The sequence below is a fragment of the Leuciscus leuciscus genome (genome assembly GCF_965113295.1).
Source record: "Leuciscus leuciscus genome assembly, chromosome: 12".
NCBI classification, from domain to species: domain Eukaryota; kingdom Metazoa; phylum Chordata; class Actinopteri; order Cypriniformes; family Leuciscidae; genus Leuciscus; species Leuciscus leuciscus.
Window position 1 is genome coordinate 37,112,965 of NC_138736.1, and position 17,717 is coordinate 37,130,681.

General features: G+C 35.6%; 1 protein-coding gene across 3 annotated transcripts; it reads left to right on the forward strand.

The window, feature by feature from the left end:
- Nucleotides 1-2,642: 2,642 nt before the first annotated feature.
- Nucleotides 2,643-16,926, forward strand: stm (starmaker). Of its 3 annotated transcripts, none has more exons than XM_082185806.1 (24): nt 2,643-2,795; nt 3,431-3,492; nt 3,776-3,793; nt 4,170-4,202; nt 4,299-4,349; nt 5,385-5,423; nt 5,501-5,536; nt 6,153-6,188; nt 7,868-7,927; nt 8,169-8,255; nt 8,342-8,380; nt 8,465-8,509; nt 9,125-9,163; nt 9,422-9,481; nt 9,935-9,997; nt 10,846-11,622; nt 11,705-11,740; nt 13,232-13,282; nt 13,690-13,733; nt 13,828-13,876; nt 14,102-14,155; nt 14,365-14,418; nt 14,498-14,569; nt 16,120-16,926. In XM_082185806.1, the coding sequence occupies exons 1-23, from the start codon at nt 2,785-2,787 to the stop codon at nt 14,536-14,538; spliced, it is 1,785 nt and encodes a 594-aa protein (XP_082041932.1). In that variant the 5' UTR covers nt 2,643-2,784; the 3' UTR covers nt 14,539-14,569; nt 16,120-16,926. The 3 variants fall into 3 exon arrangements, with proteins under 3 accessions (XP_082041932.1, XP_082041933.1, XP_082041934.1); XM_082185807.1 differs by having other exon boundaries at nt 13,690-13,725; nt 13,826-13,876; XM_082185808.1 differs by having other exon boundaries at nt 7,883-7,927.
- The last annotated feature ends 791 nt before the right edge of the window (nt 16,927-17,717 follow it).

Below are 17,717 nucleotides of genomic sequence, written 5' to 3' on the forward strand. Positions count from 1 at the left end.
TCCTGAAGACATTGATTAGCTTGCTCGGGTGTATTAGAGCTAAAATATGCAGGACTGTGGCTCTCTAGGACCGAAGTTGCCCATTCCTGACCCAGACAGACGCTATAAACCCCACAACACCTTAGGGGTGTTAAACTGAGTTCCTGGAGCGCCACAGTCCAGCTGAGTTTAGCTTTAAACCCTTATTAAACTCACCTGATCCAGCTAATCACGTTATAATCAAGCTAATCAGCCTTATAGGAGCAGGGTTGGAACCAAACTGAGGGGCCGTTTACACGACACCGTTTTCAACTAAAAGCAGAAAACATTATATGCATTCTGGCGGTTCATTTACACAACAACAGAGTTTTGGGGGCCTGAAAACACAAACTTGTGAAAACGGGTTTCAAAGTGTAAGCTAACCTGAATTTGTGAAAACGGTGACGTCATGCGCATGCGTATTACATGTTCAGTCTATAAGCACGTAGCATTTCTTTACAAAGTGACATCGCCATCTACTGGCCTGGCAGCAGAACACAGTGTTTTTAATCGTTTTCGCGGATCCGTGTGAACAGGGATCATTTTGACAACACTGTCGCCTGTACGCGATAAACTTTATCCATGTTTAGTACATTGTTGTCCCCGATATACTTCAAGCGAAATCGAAGAACGAATTGATGTGACGTCATTTCGAACAAATTTGAGTTTGTTGAGTTCGTTTTGGGAGAAAGCAAACCTTCCGGAAAAGTTCGCTCCGGCTGATAAACATCTTTGTTCTACCATTGGTCCGGGACGATTATGTAATACGTAGGTGTGCGCGGAGGCTCCGCCTTCTTTCACGCTGAAATCTTTTTCCGGTTCATTTCTTCTGTTGAGTTCGTCGAGGTCAGACGTCTGTGAAGAAAAACATAAACACACTGGAGGAGCTGCTTTATAGTAGAAAATGAAGTTGTACTTCTGATGAAATATGATACTGACACTGTTGTACATGTTAAATGTGATAAAGCTGCTTAATTTGAAGCAATCTATTGTATAAAGTGCTGCATAAATAAATGTGATGTACTGGAGTGCTGAATTGCCAGCCTTATCTCATGACAATTCGTACGAATTAGCCACCTCATAGAATTCGTACGAACAACAGCTATATCTCAACGCTATCTCACGACCAATTCGTACGAATTCATACAACCTCACTCGTATGAATTTTTGCTAAATCGTACATATTTTACAAATTGCCCAATTCGTATGAATTCATACGAATGACCTACCCCTGACCCCGCCCCTAAACCTAACCATAACGTGGGTTTAGACCATAGACTGTAAAAAAAGATGGACGACGCCCCTTCGCTCTCTTCCATTGATGAGAACTGAAGCCGCCAGAGTCCCGATATGGCGCTGACATATTGGAACTTGAGTCTGCGCAGTAGCGATTTCGGGACCAGGCCTGCGCAGTAGTGAGCAGGAAGTAAAGCCGCGAAATCATCGCTCCGCCCTCACTCTCGCAGAATGCACTCAGGTCTTTGCTCAGGGAGAGTGGATTCTGCACACTTTTTTAAAAATTTATTGCAGTACGACAAGAGGCTTGTTAAAATAAAGTAAACACAATCTCCTCAGTCCTCTGAAGATCCCGAAAAAATGTCCGTTGGTGCTTCAGTGACTACTTCGCTCAGAGAACCTGTCAATCACAGCTGTCAATCATGACGTTACACCACCGCATCACGTAACTAACTAAAAACCAACTTATTTTTGAAACAGACACTTGAACTTACATCAGCATGATAAAAACGACAGCAAATGAAAGAAACCACCTTTGGAAAAAAGATATATGAAGTGTAATTTAATTGTTTAGTTGGTCTCACGTCCCGTTGAATAACACGGGGAGGCGGGGCTTATGACCTATACTAGGACCAGTCACCGGGGGGCGATCGAGACGTTTTGGCTTCACTTTTCAGGGCTTGTGCGGCACGCTTGGTTTAGACAAATCGTACAAATTCGTACGAGTGAGGTCGTGAGATAGCGTTGGAATTGCAGAGCTTGTGCAAACACATCCACATCACTATGATCAGATGCTTTTCTTATGTTTTATTAAAATGTTTGCTGCTTTCTCAATTTTATTGTGTTTATTTTTTTTATTGAGCGTGCAGCACTTATTTACATATCTAAACATATCTATCTATGTCTCTATTCACACATCTATCAAATCTAAACGCCACTCTCAGCAGTGTGGGTGGTGTCAATTGTTCGCTAACAGTATTTTGCTGGTCACGTATTTCGAACTTCATTTTACGGAAGAACGAAAAAGAACTTTGCCGTGAGAATATCGGGGGAGTTTAATGTGAAACTGGTCTGATGTGAAAATCAGCAATTGTTGTTTAAATGCAAAAAAGTGTATTAAAAACACTGCAGAACAGATCATTCTGTGCCATTCAGAAGAAACAAAGTTCTGACGCAAACACCATCCGCATGTCCTGCCCAGCTCCTCTTTGTTTCGTTCCTGAGAAGAACTCCTCAAATCGACTAAATCAAATGACTGGAGCGAATCACAAAGGAGCGGCGAGACCCGTCGAGACAGAGACACCAGGACTGGGACACAGAAGCTACACTATTTACAAAGGCTGTTTGAAAACACAAACAATAGCAGGACGGCCTGCCTTCATAACCCTGCTCTAATGAGAGGCTCTCGAGTAACGCCTCAGGCTTTAGCTCAACCCCCTCAGAGAGTATAAAAGATCTGAGAGCTGCTCCATTCAGGCTTTAGACCTGATCACCTGCGTCAATCTCACACTGCACTCCTGTCCTATTGCAATGCTGTCCCGGTGAGTACAAGCTTCTCCTTTGCTCTCAGCAACCTTGGCTAGGTATCCCAAAAGCATCGTAAGCCTGAGTAGATCGAGAGATGATTTACTTCGCTCACAGTGTTTTTTGAGAAACGCAGCCCTGGCCTGGCTTAATGTTTTTGTTCAGAGTATTTCAGAGTATTTACAAAGATGCAAAAGTCCGCAAAAACAATGGGAATAATTGATATTGATGAAGATTAACTGGTGAACTCAGCAGTGATTTCTAACTAGTCTAATGTCTGTATCTGCATGGATCTTTACTAACTCACAGGTTATAAACCAAAGAGATCACGCCAAACATTTAGACCAATTATTATCAACAGTTTATCAGCGCAGAATCTGTCTTTCTATGATTTTAAATGTACATGTTTTACTGAGATGTTCAATTGTGTGATAAAAATGATGTGCATCAAAGATGGTCCTCGATTTTAATCAGTATTGTGTTTTTGTTTCCAAAAAAGATGTATTAACTTTGTTTATTAATTAGTTTTTTGAAACTGTTAATGATTGTAATACACACATATACATATATATTCTAGATTATTTATTCATTTTAGATTAGGTGTTTTTGTGAACACTTGCATGATGTAGTTTTTTCTCCTCTTGTTATAAAGGACGCTGGTTGTCCCGTTGATCTTTGCATTAGTGGGTGTCTCTATTTCTGCACCAATAAACGGTAAGGAATCTGACATCGTTACATCTGTCACATATCTACCGCACCAGATAACCCAGGATCCCTAAATTATTATTAGTGACGTGTATCAGCTCTTCTTTCTAAGTAACATGAAGCATTTTCTGCCTCCCTATAATGAGAGTGTAATCAGAGCCCTTCACAGGACACAAAAGAGTTTTGTTCACCTGTCCCGGTACATTTAGCCTGGGCCTCTATAGGACAGGCAGTCTTATAGCTCAATGCACTCACACCACTAACTAACTGTTTGTCTTCTGCTTTGATACAGATGGAACCGATACTGACGGTAAGAGTATTTCTCGGATGCTCATCGCCCTTCATAATTATGATTTCACATTTTAAGTTACGTATTGCCCCTGAATGCATGAGCTGTGTAAGAACAATGAACTGCATTGTACCACTACAATTGTTCAAGAAAGACGTTACAAATGGAAAACTCAAAGTAACATCAGTTGTTACTCCAAGATAGAAATGGGATGAAATCACAATCCCCAGGAATCTCACATCATGTGTCTCCTTTAGAGTTTCAGAAGAGATTTCAGCAATGCTTGCAATTAAAAGTCAGTTTAAAAGTTATCAAGGGGACAAGAAGTATCTGGTTCTGAACGAATACCATCTGGTTTATGTCACTGATTGTGTGTTTTATTCTGTTACAATCTCAGAGGTGGCTGTGGGCCTGTCAGACATCTTCATTGGTAGGTCGCAATGAATTTGATCTATAAATCATAAATCAATAGACCGCAGAAGGTTTTCCAGATCATCTGAAAAACATGTTTTTCCTCTCTTTTCAGGTCAGTTTACTGAAGCTCTTCCAACTCCAGTCCCTGTAAATGGAGACTCAGGTTGGTCTGGCTATAAGTCTTGCTATAAATATTTTATATAAACTGCAGAAAAGTCCACTTACATGAACATCGATATTTAGACGGATGGTAGTGTTGTTACGGTTTAAGTCCCCCAGTAGTCAATAATGTTATCCCTTACAACTCCAAACACCAAAGTTACATATTTAAACAGGTTTTCCTTGAAAAAATGTTTTATTCATGCCTTAAAATAGCTTGAATGTAACTCGACACCATTGCCTCATTTAGTATACGTGGTTCTATTAATATGCAAATTAGCCCCGCCTCCACTCACTCACTCGCATCAGCTCAGAGATCGTTGCCGATCACACGTTGATCTGATTGGTTACAAGGTAGTTTGTGACATCAGAAACACCAGCTATTTCAAACCGTGTTTTAGAGACTGTCTTTGTTTCACTGCAGTTTTAAGGAGAAAATACTCAGAAATGCTGTCGACTTATGAATTTACACATGGTTTGTCTTAAAGCATATTAAAAACATCACATAGAGCTTGATTTTCACCACAGGGGGACTTTTAACTAAAACTCTTAAAATATGATTAAAACATATTAATAAAAAAATGTTAACAACATTTTCGTTAATTAAAATAAAACCTGATATAAAATATGAATATTAGATGAAAAACGTTATAAATGTAAACAAAAATTTGAAATGTTGCACTGCTAACTAACTGAACTAAAATAAGTTGAAGTATATTACTAAAAAAATTTAATAAATCTAAATAGAAATATGAGAAAACTAATAAAAGTGACAAACACACACAAAATTACCAAAACTTAATATCTTAAAAAAACGTTAAATGAATATTAGAAATGTTGCTTTAGCAACAAACTGAAATAAGTCAGTTTTAGTTGATGTACTTAAACTGAGTAAAAATATATTGAAGCTATAAAGAAATATTAAAATGATATATAAAAGCAAAGTCATCTTTAACTAGACAGATGCTCAAATGTAACTTTTGGAAAAATGTAAGTTTAAGTTTTGAAAATGTAAGTTTTGGAAAACTTTCTTTTGCAGGAACTACAGATGGGACAGATTCATCAGAGAAACACGGAGGTAAGAAACTCTTTCCAAACAGGAAACAAACATGACACCAAACTTCAAAATGACACCAAAACGTCTGTGTGTTTCAGATCCCAGCGACTCGTCTGACACCACTGGAAAACTAGGTTGGTTTCTGGTATCGAGCGTCTAGACATAAAGCACATAAAAGAGAGAATGACCTGAGCACTGAAGCACACAGCTTTCACAAGTGCCAACAGAAAGCATTGATATCAAGATAACACATGAATGAGTGTGATAACACAATACACACGGATTAATGTTTAACCGCAGTGTGTTCAACATCAGTGAACTAGAAGAATCGGTATTAGTTGGAAAAGCAGGACAAAGTCAGTCAACGGGAAAAGATTAAATGAATTAAAACAATCATTTATGTTTGCTGTCCAAAAGTGTCACACTCAATCTTTCCTGAATAATGCCATGGCAACAGGACAGAAAACACAACAGAAGTGTTTAGTTCTGACTCACATTATCACTTAATGAAATCAATGATTAATGGAAAGGATGGAGATGTGTAATCTCTGAACCAGGATACAATCTTTTAACTGATTAAATTCTTGTTTTGAGTCATTGTGATGTTGAATTATACAGAAAACAAGGCCTATACTTGTATGTTAAGACATTAGCAATCATTTTAAGGAATGAAAAGCACTTTTAATGACACTAGGAACAACATGAATAAAAGAACTACTAATTTTCTACTAATTTTCTCTCTTTATAAAGAGGCCGATGGAGCTCCTGACACACCAGACACGAACAGTAAGACTTCACTTCTCACATCTTTGGTTATACTTTATTTTGATGATCCACTTTAGAAATTCTGCTAAATACTATAGAAGTAACTTTGCAACTACCAGTGATGGGAAGATTACTTACAAATTGTAGTCAGTTACTGACTCCAAATTACACAACACAGGTGGTAGTTAGAAACGTAATCCACTGCATTACACGTTTAAGGTAATAGAATCGGACTACTTTTAGTTTACTTTTGACTAGTGCTGTCAAATCAATTAATCGTGATTAATCACATCTAACATAAAAGCTTTTTTTTTTATATAATACACTGTAAAAAAAAAATTGCTGCGATTATTTATCACAACTTAAAATCCAACATTGTTTCAACTTTAAAAAGTATGTGTTCATGCTTGACTTAAAATATTAAGTTTAGTTAACTTTAGTTAAGTTGGATATTTAAGTTATCTCAACAAATTTTAAGTTGTTATAACTAATCGCAGCCACACTGTTTTACAGTGTATGTATGTATATATATATATATATATATATATATATATATATACATAAAGACACACACACACATATAAATACACATAAACAGGTATATTATATAAACAAAACTTTTATGTTAGATGCGATTAATTGTGATTAATCGATTTGACAGCACTACTTTTGATCTAACTCGTTTATCACATGAACTTGAACACAATCTTGTAAAATATATTCTATTATTTGTTATCAACGACATGAAGTGCATTAAATATTACATTACATCATGGTTTCTGGAGTTTAATGAAAAGCTATTAATTAAATCACACACAAACAAATAAAATTTATATAAATCATTTTTAATTAAAAACAGTCACAATAAAACTTACTAAAAAGATGAAATATTTTATTTGTTTGCCTTCATGTCATGTGACCATTAACCAACATCAAAGAACAGTGAACTTAATTGAATTATATTATTATTATTATTATTGACTTAATTTTTTATTGACCTAACTTGTTAACTTAAAATCTCAGGAGTTTCTTTGAGTAAATATATTAAGTCAAAGAGGTTCAGCTTAAAAAAAAGATGAAATATGAAATATTTTAATGTGTCTTAATAAAGTCAAAAGCCTTCCAAAGACATTAATACATGAGTGAGATGACTCTGAGTGATTCAAATAATAATTAATGTGTGTGTCAGGAGTGGATGCGATATGCAGTGTTGCAATGTTGAGTAAAGAGTTGTTAAAAGTGAAATGATTTCAATAAATCCAGTGATCAAATGCTGTTTTTTTCAGTGATAGTCACATGACCATAGTGGCTGGTCTGTGTGTGCGATTCCACAAACCTGGAAGAGCTTCTGAACATATATAAGCATAGACTTTTATAGAAAGGAAAGTTTAAAAGATAAAAAAGTAGTAGTAGGGAGAATCAATGAATTATGAATAATTGACTGCCATTGTGAGAATAACATGTAGACATATAATAAATAAAGTATCTGTAGTCTGATTACGAGTATTCATGTTTGTAATCTGATTATATAATCCAGATAACATGTAATCAACTACATGTCAACTAACTCTCATTATAGTATTAGTAGACTGTAAGGTTAGGGTTAGGTGTTAGTACAATAAGTGTTAGCAAGTAAAGTGTTAGCAAATCCTTTACTCTGTTTGAATTGCACTTGAGTGAAGCATTGCTCAAACTAACAGCTCGACTGATTCCAGCTGACACAAGCCTGGATGAAGCCACCAGCGGCCCAGACTCAATAGGTACAACTTTCCTGAACACACAACATTAATGCAAAGTGTTGTTTAGGTCAAATATCAAAATGCATCCTTCACTTCCTTAGAAAAACACAACATTGTATTATTTCCCTTAAAAAAGGAACAAGATATTACCATAAGGATACGCAATTAAAACACATAGACATTCCATTCATATATATATTCATAACAATAGCAAAAACAAATATTTGTTGTGCAGTTATTTATTTCTAAATGTCTTTATCAGACACAACAGATACTGATGTGGACAAAGACACAGATACAGAAACTACTACAGAAACCGACGCATCACAGCAGAAGACAGGCGATTCAGGTCGGTGAAACACAAGTCAGTCTTTCATATTATACAGAATCTACATGTGTGCAAAATACTTTCCTTTATTATTATTATTGCTGCAGATGAGACCAGTGAGAAAGCATCAGCCGAGGACAGCACAGGTAAGAGAGATCGTGTGAAATGAGACAGACTATATTGTATTACATGGTGTTAAGTCAATCTAAATGTGTCGTATAATATTTCAGATGCAGATCATGTTGATACAGATTCAAAGGAAAAGGAATCAGCAGGTAAACGAACAGAGACAGAGTTACCCGTCTGTACAACTCAATGCTAACATGTGATTATGAAACGGTACATTAACCCATAATTGACGGAAAAATTTTTTTGTCATTATTTTTTTTAAACTAAAACTAAATAAAAAAAAAGTGGTATTGAAATAAAGTTATTGAAATAAATCTGAATACTGAAAATAAAATGTAAATATTAGATGAAAACTTCAAAAACACTATTATTTATTCACCTGTTATTTCTTTCATGGAACACAAAAGAATAATTTTTAAAAACACTTTAATTGATCAATTTCTGTTCCATTGAAAAATAATATCATAGTTTTGGAATGATAAAAAAAAAAAAAAAAAAAACAGTGTGTGCGTGCATGCGTGTGTGCATGCGTGTGTGTGTGTGTGTGTGTGTGTGTGTGTGTGTGTGTGTGTGTGTGTGTGTGTGTGTGCGTGTGTGTGTGTGTGTGTGTGTGTGTGTGTGTGTGTGTGTGTGTGTGTGTGTGTGTGTGTGTGTGTGTGTGTGTGTGTGTGCGTGTGTGTGTGTGTGTGTGTGTGTGTGTGTGTGTGTGTGTGTGTGTGTGTGTATTGAAAATACTGATTTCCTGTCTCACTATTAAACAGACTCAGATGAGAAGGCGGACCCTGGTTCAGTCGACACAGGTATAGAGTTTCCTCATGCAGAACATGTTCCTCTAGTTGATTCTTGAACAACATTCTTCTCAAGCCGTCGTTCCCTCTGGCGGTAGTTAATGGTTATACAGTGAGGAGGAGGAGGACTATGTTTTGTTGCCATGAACATTGTTCAAGCACCAACTAAAGATGTTCCAGGAACACGTCCTACTTGGCACAGTCACTCTTTTCTCACAGCGAAATGAAATATTGTTACTGAAACAATCTTGGCATGCTCTGTGCTTTCAGACGCGGATTCTGCTAGTGTGGAGAAGAACGAGTCTGATGAAGCAGACAAAACCTCTACAGGTGCAGAAATCACCATTTTAATTCCAACAGTGTCAAATCAGTTTATAAATATAACATTATAGTATTCATTCATATTTTTAATTAGTTTTTACTTTTCAGTTTTTATTTAAATTTTTGTTTAAATTTGAGTAATTTTGTTATGTGCTTTTGTTTAATATATATATATATATATATGTATACACACACATACTGTATATATACACATATATATGTATATATGCATATACATATATCATTTAAATATTTCTATTTAGCTTTAATTAATTTTTATTTCAGTATAAGTTTTAGTTTAGTTTTTTCATCTAATATTTTTATTTTATTTCAGCTTTGTTTCAGTTACCAATTTTGTTTAAAAACATGTTTCACAATAGTTTCGATTTACTGAAGTGAAGGAATGAAAGTGTGATTCAGCCTGAAGTTAGAGATGTTTATATAGTATTTGCTCTGATGCAGAAGGTACCGATGCTTCATCTGAGAAAGACTCTTCAGACACAGATGAGCAGCAGGACTCTGATGGTGAGATTAAAATACACAAAAGAACATCTGTGTCTCATTTCTATACTTCATAACCAAACAAAAGAAGATGATTATTGCTCTTAAAAAGTCCTTAAAAGAATAACATTAACAAGGTCCAATGCAACAAGTTTCCAGTGTCAAGTACTCAAAACCAGTCAGAACCAGTAGTATCATTGAAGTACTATTATAGTTTTTATTAATATTTTGTAGTTTTATATATATATGCCAATTTAACTACACTATAACTACACTATAACTAATATAACTATAACTACAATTTGAATAACTAAAACCATAACGTTTATTTTAGTTTTAGTTAAATACAGTATAATAAATATAATAACCCTGGTCAGAACACTTTTGATATTTATTTGTGATTAAATAAGTGAGGGCGAGGCTATCCAGCATGACGTGACAAAATATTTATTGCTTCAAAACTGGTTATGGAAAATCTTTAAATATTATAAACTTATTAACATGGAAGTGATATGATTTCACTTTTTTTTTTAATGATGCCTATTATAGTAAATAAAGTACCTGTTAATGATTTTTTTTTTACCTGGTACCATGGTAAATCCATGTATTTTTTCATGTGTACCATGGTAATACCATGTTTTTTGACATTCAATATGTGCCTTGGATTGTTATAGTGCATGAATAGTACGTTGGTGTATTTATCAATTTATAATGGTATTACCACGGTATTCTTGATCTGATACAATCAACGAACCATGGTACTTTTTTGTAAGTTTAGGCTTCACTGGTTCATGAAGTTATTTGTCTGTAATTATAATAATTCATGTCAGTTAGATGATCTATATTAATAAAAATGAACTTTCTACACCCAGATTCTGACAAAGACAAAACAGACGGAGACACAGATGAAAAGAGCGACGAGAAAGACGAGAAAGACTCCAGCAAAGAGTCCAGCAAAGAGTCCAGCAAAGAGTCCAGCAAAGAGTCCAGCAAAGAGTCCAGCAAAGAGTCCAGCAAAGACTCAGAAGACGAGGGTCGAGAAACCTCTGAGACGCCAGAGAAAGGCGACACAGACAGCGACTCGGATGAGGTGAAAGATTCAGACGACTCCAAAGACCAGGATCCAGATCTGACAGACACAGACAGCACAGAGAAGAAGGAGAAAGACCCGGACTCTGACAGCGACACTCAGGACCAGGACACGTCAGATTCCCCTGATAAAGACAGCGCTGAGGACAAAGACAAGGACACCAGCGACCCCAAAGACACACAAGATGATGGAGACAGCGAGAAGGACGCCCAAGAAAAGCAGGAGGCCGATGACAAGGACAGCGACGAGGGAAAAGATAAAGAAGATGAATCCAAACCAGACGAACAGGACAAGGAGGACGCCGGCTCGAAAGAAGACGCCACAGCCAGTCAGTCTGACGAGAGTGAGCGGGAAGAAAAGACAGAAGACAAGCAGGAAGACAAACCAGATTCTGACAACTCCAGCCTGGACTCAGACTCAGACTCAGACTCGGACTCAGACTCGGACAGCAAAGATAAAGACCAGGACAAAGACAAGAGCAGCACAGAGTCCACAGACACAGAAAGCTCTGACAGTGACAGCAAGAGCGACACGGACAGCTCAGAAACCGGAGGGGAAGGTGAACATTACATCCTTTCTGTTTTACAGTCATCAAACCACTATATCTATCCATTGACTGATTGATGTGTTTATGCCCACAGACACCGATGAAGACAGTGTGGAAAAAGAGAAGCAAGGTATTAACTGATATATATCAGGCCCATTTCCACCTCACAGTGAAAAATATATCAGATAATTCTGAGATAAAGTTTAACATAAGAAATAAAGTCACATTGTGCGGTATGAAGACACAACTGAGAAATTTAAAGTTATGATATAAAACCATAATTGCATGGTATACAATCATTATGTGTGATATAAAGTCATGATTTTAAAGTCACATAGTGAGATACAAAGACAATTGCGAGATATAAAGTCATAATTGCAAGATATAAAGTCATAATTGTGAGATATAAAGTCATAATTATGAGATATAATGTCATAATTGAAGATATAAAGTCATAATTGAAAAATAGTCATAATTGAAAATAGTCATATTGTGGGATATAAAGTCATAATTGTGAAATATAGTCATAATTTAACATATAAAGTGATCATTTTAAGATTGAGGGCCCTATTTTAACGATCTGAAACGCAAGTGTCAAGCGCAAAGCGCAAGTAACTTTGTGGGCGGGTCTCAGCGCTGTTGCTATTTTCCCGGCGGGATAAATGCCTCTTGCGCCCGACGCAAATCTAAAATGGGTTGGTCTGAAGTAGCTTCATTATTCATAGGTGTGGTTTGGGCGTAACGTGAAATAAACCAATCAGAGCGACATCTCACATTCCCTTTAAGAGCAGGCGCGCTTGTTCTAAAGCGGATTCCTATTATAACGGCGGATTTGCCAGGCGCGCGCCAGGAGCGGTTCACAGCCGAGGAGACCGACGTTCTCGTCAGTGGCGCAATTGTTTTCTAAACCTGCAAAATAGCATGAAGGAACGTTTGCGCCGGAACACGCCTCCTCTTTGCGCTGAACCGCCCCCGGGAGCGCAAGTGTATTTCCTAACTTACCGACGTGCTTCTGTGGAGGGAAAAGTCCGCTTTGCACGGGTGCAAAATAGGAATGATACATGCGTCGGTGTTCAAAGTCAATTGTGCTGGGTGCAAGATAGGGCCCATAGTCATAATTGTGAAATAGTCATAATTTAACAGTCATAATTGTGAGATATAAAGTCATAATGGAAGATTTAAAGTCATTTTGTGAGAGATAGTCATATTGTGAGATATAAAGTCATAATCTAGCATATAAAGTCATAATTGTAAAATATAAAGTCATAATTGAAGATATAAAGTCATATTGTGAAATCTAAAAGTCATATTGTGATAAATAAAGTCATAATTGAAGATAGTCATATTGTGAGATAGTCATAGTGATTAATTAAGTCATATTGTAAGATAGTTCTAATTGTGAGATATAAAGTCATAATTGAAGATATAAAGTCTTAATTGTGAGATATAAAGTCAATTGAAGATGAAGTCGCAACTGTGACATACCAAGTCATATTGTGAGATATAAAGTCACACTGTGAAATAAAAAGAAATAAAGAAAACAGGCGTCTATAGATTTAAACTTGTCACTGTTACAGAACAAAGTTAGGAAAGTGTAATATATAAATGTGTAAACCTACAGATTCTCCTGATGGTGCATCAATAGAGACACATGATTCGGCTGATTCCCACGGTAAGCCAAACACAGCATTCACTGTTCACATGTTTTGTCAAGAAAATCATATTTCAATGCTAACTGAGAACCAGATGTGATGCACAACACAACAAGTGATAAATCCCGTCCACCCCATGTAAATCTGAGGAGTTTTCTTCTTTTCTTCACGAGTTCACTAGAAAAACAGCTGACAGGGACAAATATAAAGCCTTTAAGAAAGAATCAGGCACTGGTTAAGCAATGTAAAATCATTAAATATATGTGAGTTTTACTGTACGTTGCTAGCCAGAATACACTGCTACTTCTCAATGGAGAACAAAGTTGCATCGCACAGCATTTGTGATTTCAGCACGGACAAATAAATGACTTATCTTTAAAGCCACGTGTGTAAGACATGATGAACCTGAATCTTGTTCTTCTTCTAGATATCAATGACTCAACAGATGCTACGACATCCCACGGTAAATATGTTTATTAACTAAGTATGTAAGAGTCACATGATGCCGTTATCATTTACAAAGTATTAAATGCATGTTTCTTGAATTGTTTTGCCAACTCTAGAGAACCACACTGATGAAATCACTGATCCAGACAGCCATGATGTTTTAGGCGGTACGTCTCATGGGTCTAAAGCACTTCATTGTGGGTTTAGTTATGTCGTTTACTAAGGTTAACATTATTATTATTTCTTTTGAACCCTATATTAAACTTTGGCACGTAACTTCCCCAAATGATGTCAAACATTTTATTAAATGATAAACTGTAAAAGTAGCTGTTACCTGTTAGATGGTCACTACTCTCTGAATGGGAAAAAGCTCAATTCCTTTGCATGTTTAGATGACGATGACACTGATACCCATGATGATCAAGTCGGGGTTGAAGATGCCACGGGTAAGCCAATTTTCTTTTGAGATTTTTTCCTCCCAAAATTCCTTAGGAGACACAAATAAGACAGATGTTGACATACAGTAGGAGTATAGATCTATAAGACTGGCGCTAACAACATAACTAACATGCATGAACTAATACAATACAAGTTACTTTGGATAAAAGTGTCTGCCCAATGTATACATGTAATAATAAACGGATTCTGTTTACAGATGCTGCTTCTAAAACACAAGATGAACCAGATCATCTTGATGACACAACACAAGGTAATGATGCTGTGAAGAAGCGTCTGCTTAAAACACTTACACTTTACACATGCTAATGTCCGCTCCTGCCTTTCCTAAGGATCAGATGATGGCAGCAGAACCCCTCTGCCAAGCTCCTAGCAACCAGGACTCTACAAAGACATTGTAACAGGTATCATGTGATCACGTATTAAAAGCTCTGTTCAAACCTATGTAGTGTTTACATAGGCCTTACTTCATATACTTCTCTTAAAAGTCATGAAACCTCACAAGTGACTGATGAAAGAAGATAAAAAGGCACACTGTGAGATATAAAGCCTTAATGGCGGGATATGCAGTCAATTTGTGCAACATAAAAAGCAAATATTTTGAAATTTAAAGTCACAATTGTGAGATATAAAGTCATAATTGAGAGATATAGTCATTAGTCACATTGTGAGATAAAGTAGCAACTGAAAATATAGTCACATTTTGATATATACAGTCACAATATATGAGATATAAAATATAATATATTAATGTAGTGTAGTGTTTACATAAGCCTTTATAAATGTCTCGTAAAAGTCTAAAAGTGGCTGATTTGAAACGCTCTACATTCAGAAACATTTGTAATAGTCACTCATGAATATTAAACAGCTAACATTTTATTCTAATAGAGTTTGGTATAATACAATCTGACAACATGGTATCATAAATTATTCAAATATGCTAAAATACTGTCCATGCAAATAAGTGAAATGAGTAAATCATCAAGCATTACCTCTTTCAAAAGGTGATTGGCTCTTTTCTACTGAAAGGATGGGCTCTTCATCCGCCGTCTTGAATGATGAATAACTATTTTCAAAAATGTTTTATTGCAATCTGTTGGACAATGAACATACAATTAAAGGCAATTATAACATATTAGTTAGGCCTATATCCAATCAAATATTAAGACAAACAAAAGAAAAATAAAGGGTAAATAGGATCTTGATAAGCAATTTGTGCATTATACATCAATCAATGTTTACAGTAACTTTTTCATTGTTTCTCTTTTCTGTTAATGTATGAAGGTAGAGAGACCTTTCATTTTCAAAAGAGTAAAAGTAGGTGCGTTGCCCATTTACATTTATGGATAAAGAATTTTCCATATATGATGAGTAAACTCACGATATCCCATATTTTAAATCACATCATTATCATTTTTCAATCAAAAAGAGGAATGATATGAAGAGTTCAGATGCAAAAGCCTCTAAATGCCATCTGAAATTTTCTTATAGAATGATCATTTTTTATCAAGCTCGTGTATTTAAGTTCAGTAATTTCACTTAAATGACAATTAATAGGTAATCTTCATTGCCATTTAAGTGAAATTATTGAATTTAAATATACGAGCTTGATAAAAATGATCATTCTATAAGAAAATTTCAGATGGCATTTAGAGGCTTTTGCATCTGAACTCTTCATATCTACCTGAAGTAGGCCTGAAACATATCCAACGCAGATTTGAAGTTACATTATCGCCCCCTGGAGTCTTGGAGTGTTACTGCCAGAAAAACACACGTACAAGAACATTCATGACCTCATTGATTTACTTGCATAAACTATTAAGAATTCGGCCCAAAAATGTATAGTGCACATGATGCCTTAAAATGCTGTCTGTTTGGAACAGATCTATTGTTATAATAAGTTCCTTAAAATATGATATATTCACTATATGATTGCTCTTCTTTCTCATTGCAGATTTTTCCTGGAGAGACGTAAAAAGAATCAACTGAGACAGTCATGATAACCAGAGTTTCACGTCCCATTAAAACACATTGACACGTCCCTCTCGTCCTCTCTCTCTTTCTCTCTCATATGGTGAAGGTTCCTTTCTAAGGGTTCTGGGATGCAGATTAAATTATTCGGCTGTTTGGTGTACATTCCATTATTTTTTTTTTACTTTGTCCTAATTCTAGAACATTTGATATATTCATTTTACCAATGTTAGATGCATGAAATGCATGAAGAACAACGAGGGTCTGGAATTTCGAACCTCATGTGTTTGTCTGTTTGCGTAGAGTCTAAATATATTTCATTTGAAAGTGACGCATTAAACCTAGAGAGTAGAACTAACTGAAGGAATGTTTGAGAAAGCTCCCGAGACCAAACGATTCGGGTCTGGAGAAATGTTGCTCGAACCATCAAACCTGTCCTGGCTCCTTTGGTTTGTCCACATGGTGTCACTGACTGAAAGACTGCAGCTGCTACAACGACAACCTTCTTTTCTTGACTCTCAGATGAACGCCGGCCTGAAATCGCACAGAATGAGATCTTTCCCCCCCAAAAAAACAAACAAATAAACATAAAAAAATGATTTAAGACTGTACAGACAATTTCTGATAGAATCTCTGATGTCTATGTCTCTGTGGAGGAATACTAATAAACTAGCAATGTAAGAGCACAGATTGTTCTGAAAACTGTTAAAAAAATAATTTTGTATAGATTTAAAGTCGTTTTAATATGTACACAGGGAGCAAATCTAATAAAGACTGGGTTGTCAGAAAACCAAGTGACCATGGAGACTTTTGTGTGTGTGTGTGTGTGTGTGCGTGCGTGCGTGCGTGCGTGTGTGCGTGTGTGTGTGTGTGTGTGTGTGTGTGTGTAAACTAAACCACAAGCACATGCATATCTTATCCTGTTTTTTATTTAATTACTCAATTTTCAACAAAATGTAGTCATGAGGACAAAAATAATTGAAAAATATCCAATTAATACTATAGAATAAATGTATAACAATTTTATTTTGTTAGTAAAATGTCAAAATTTTACAGACATACAATGATTTACTAATTCATTCTGATGGACCAAAAACACTTTATTATCAAATAAAGGTGGAGTTTCACCTGATTAACTGGACTTTTTAAACAAAACTAAGGCTTTTTATTTTTTTATTTATTTTTTTAAACACATCAATATTTTGGTTTTAGGTCACTTGTTTTTGTCTTTCAAATTAAACCAAATTGATTATATATTTGCTCTTGTATATAAATATAAAAAAAAAAAATGTGGTAGCACTTTATTTTACAGTCCTGTTCCCCATGTACATACTATGTACTTATTATAGTAATTAAAATAACTGGGTAATAACTAGGCACTAACACTGAACCTATACACCTAAACCTAATCATATAGTTACCTTATATTACCCAGTACTTTCTTAGGTCAGACTCAGTATACTGTAAGTACACATACTGTAAAATAAAATGCAACCAAAAATATTATATAGGCTATATTATACAATTATATTATATATATAAAAAAAATATATATATATATATATTATATTGTCACGTGAG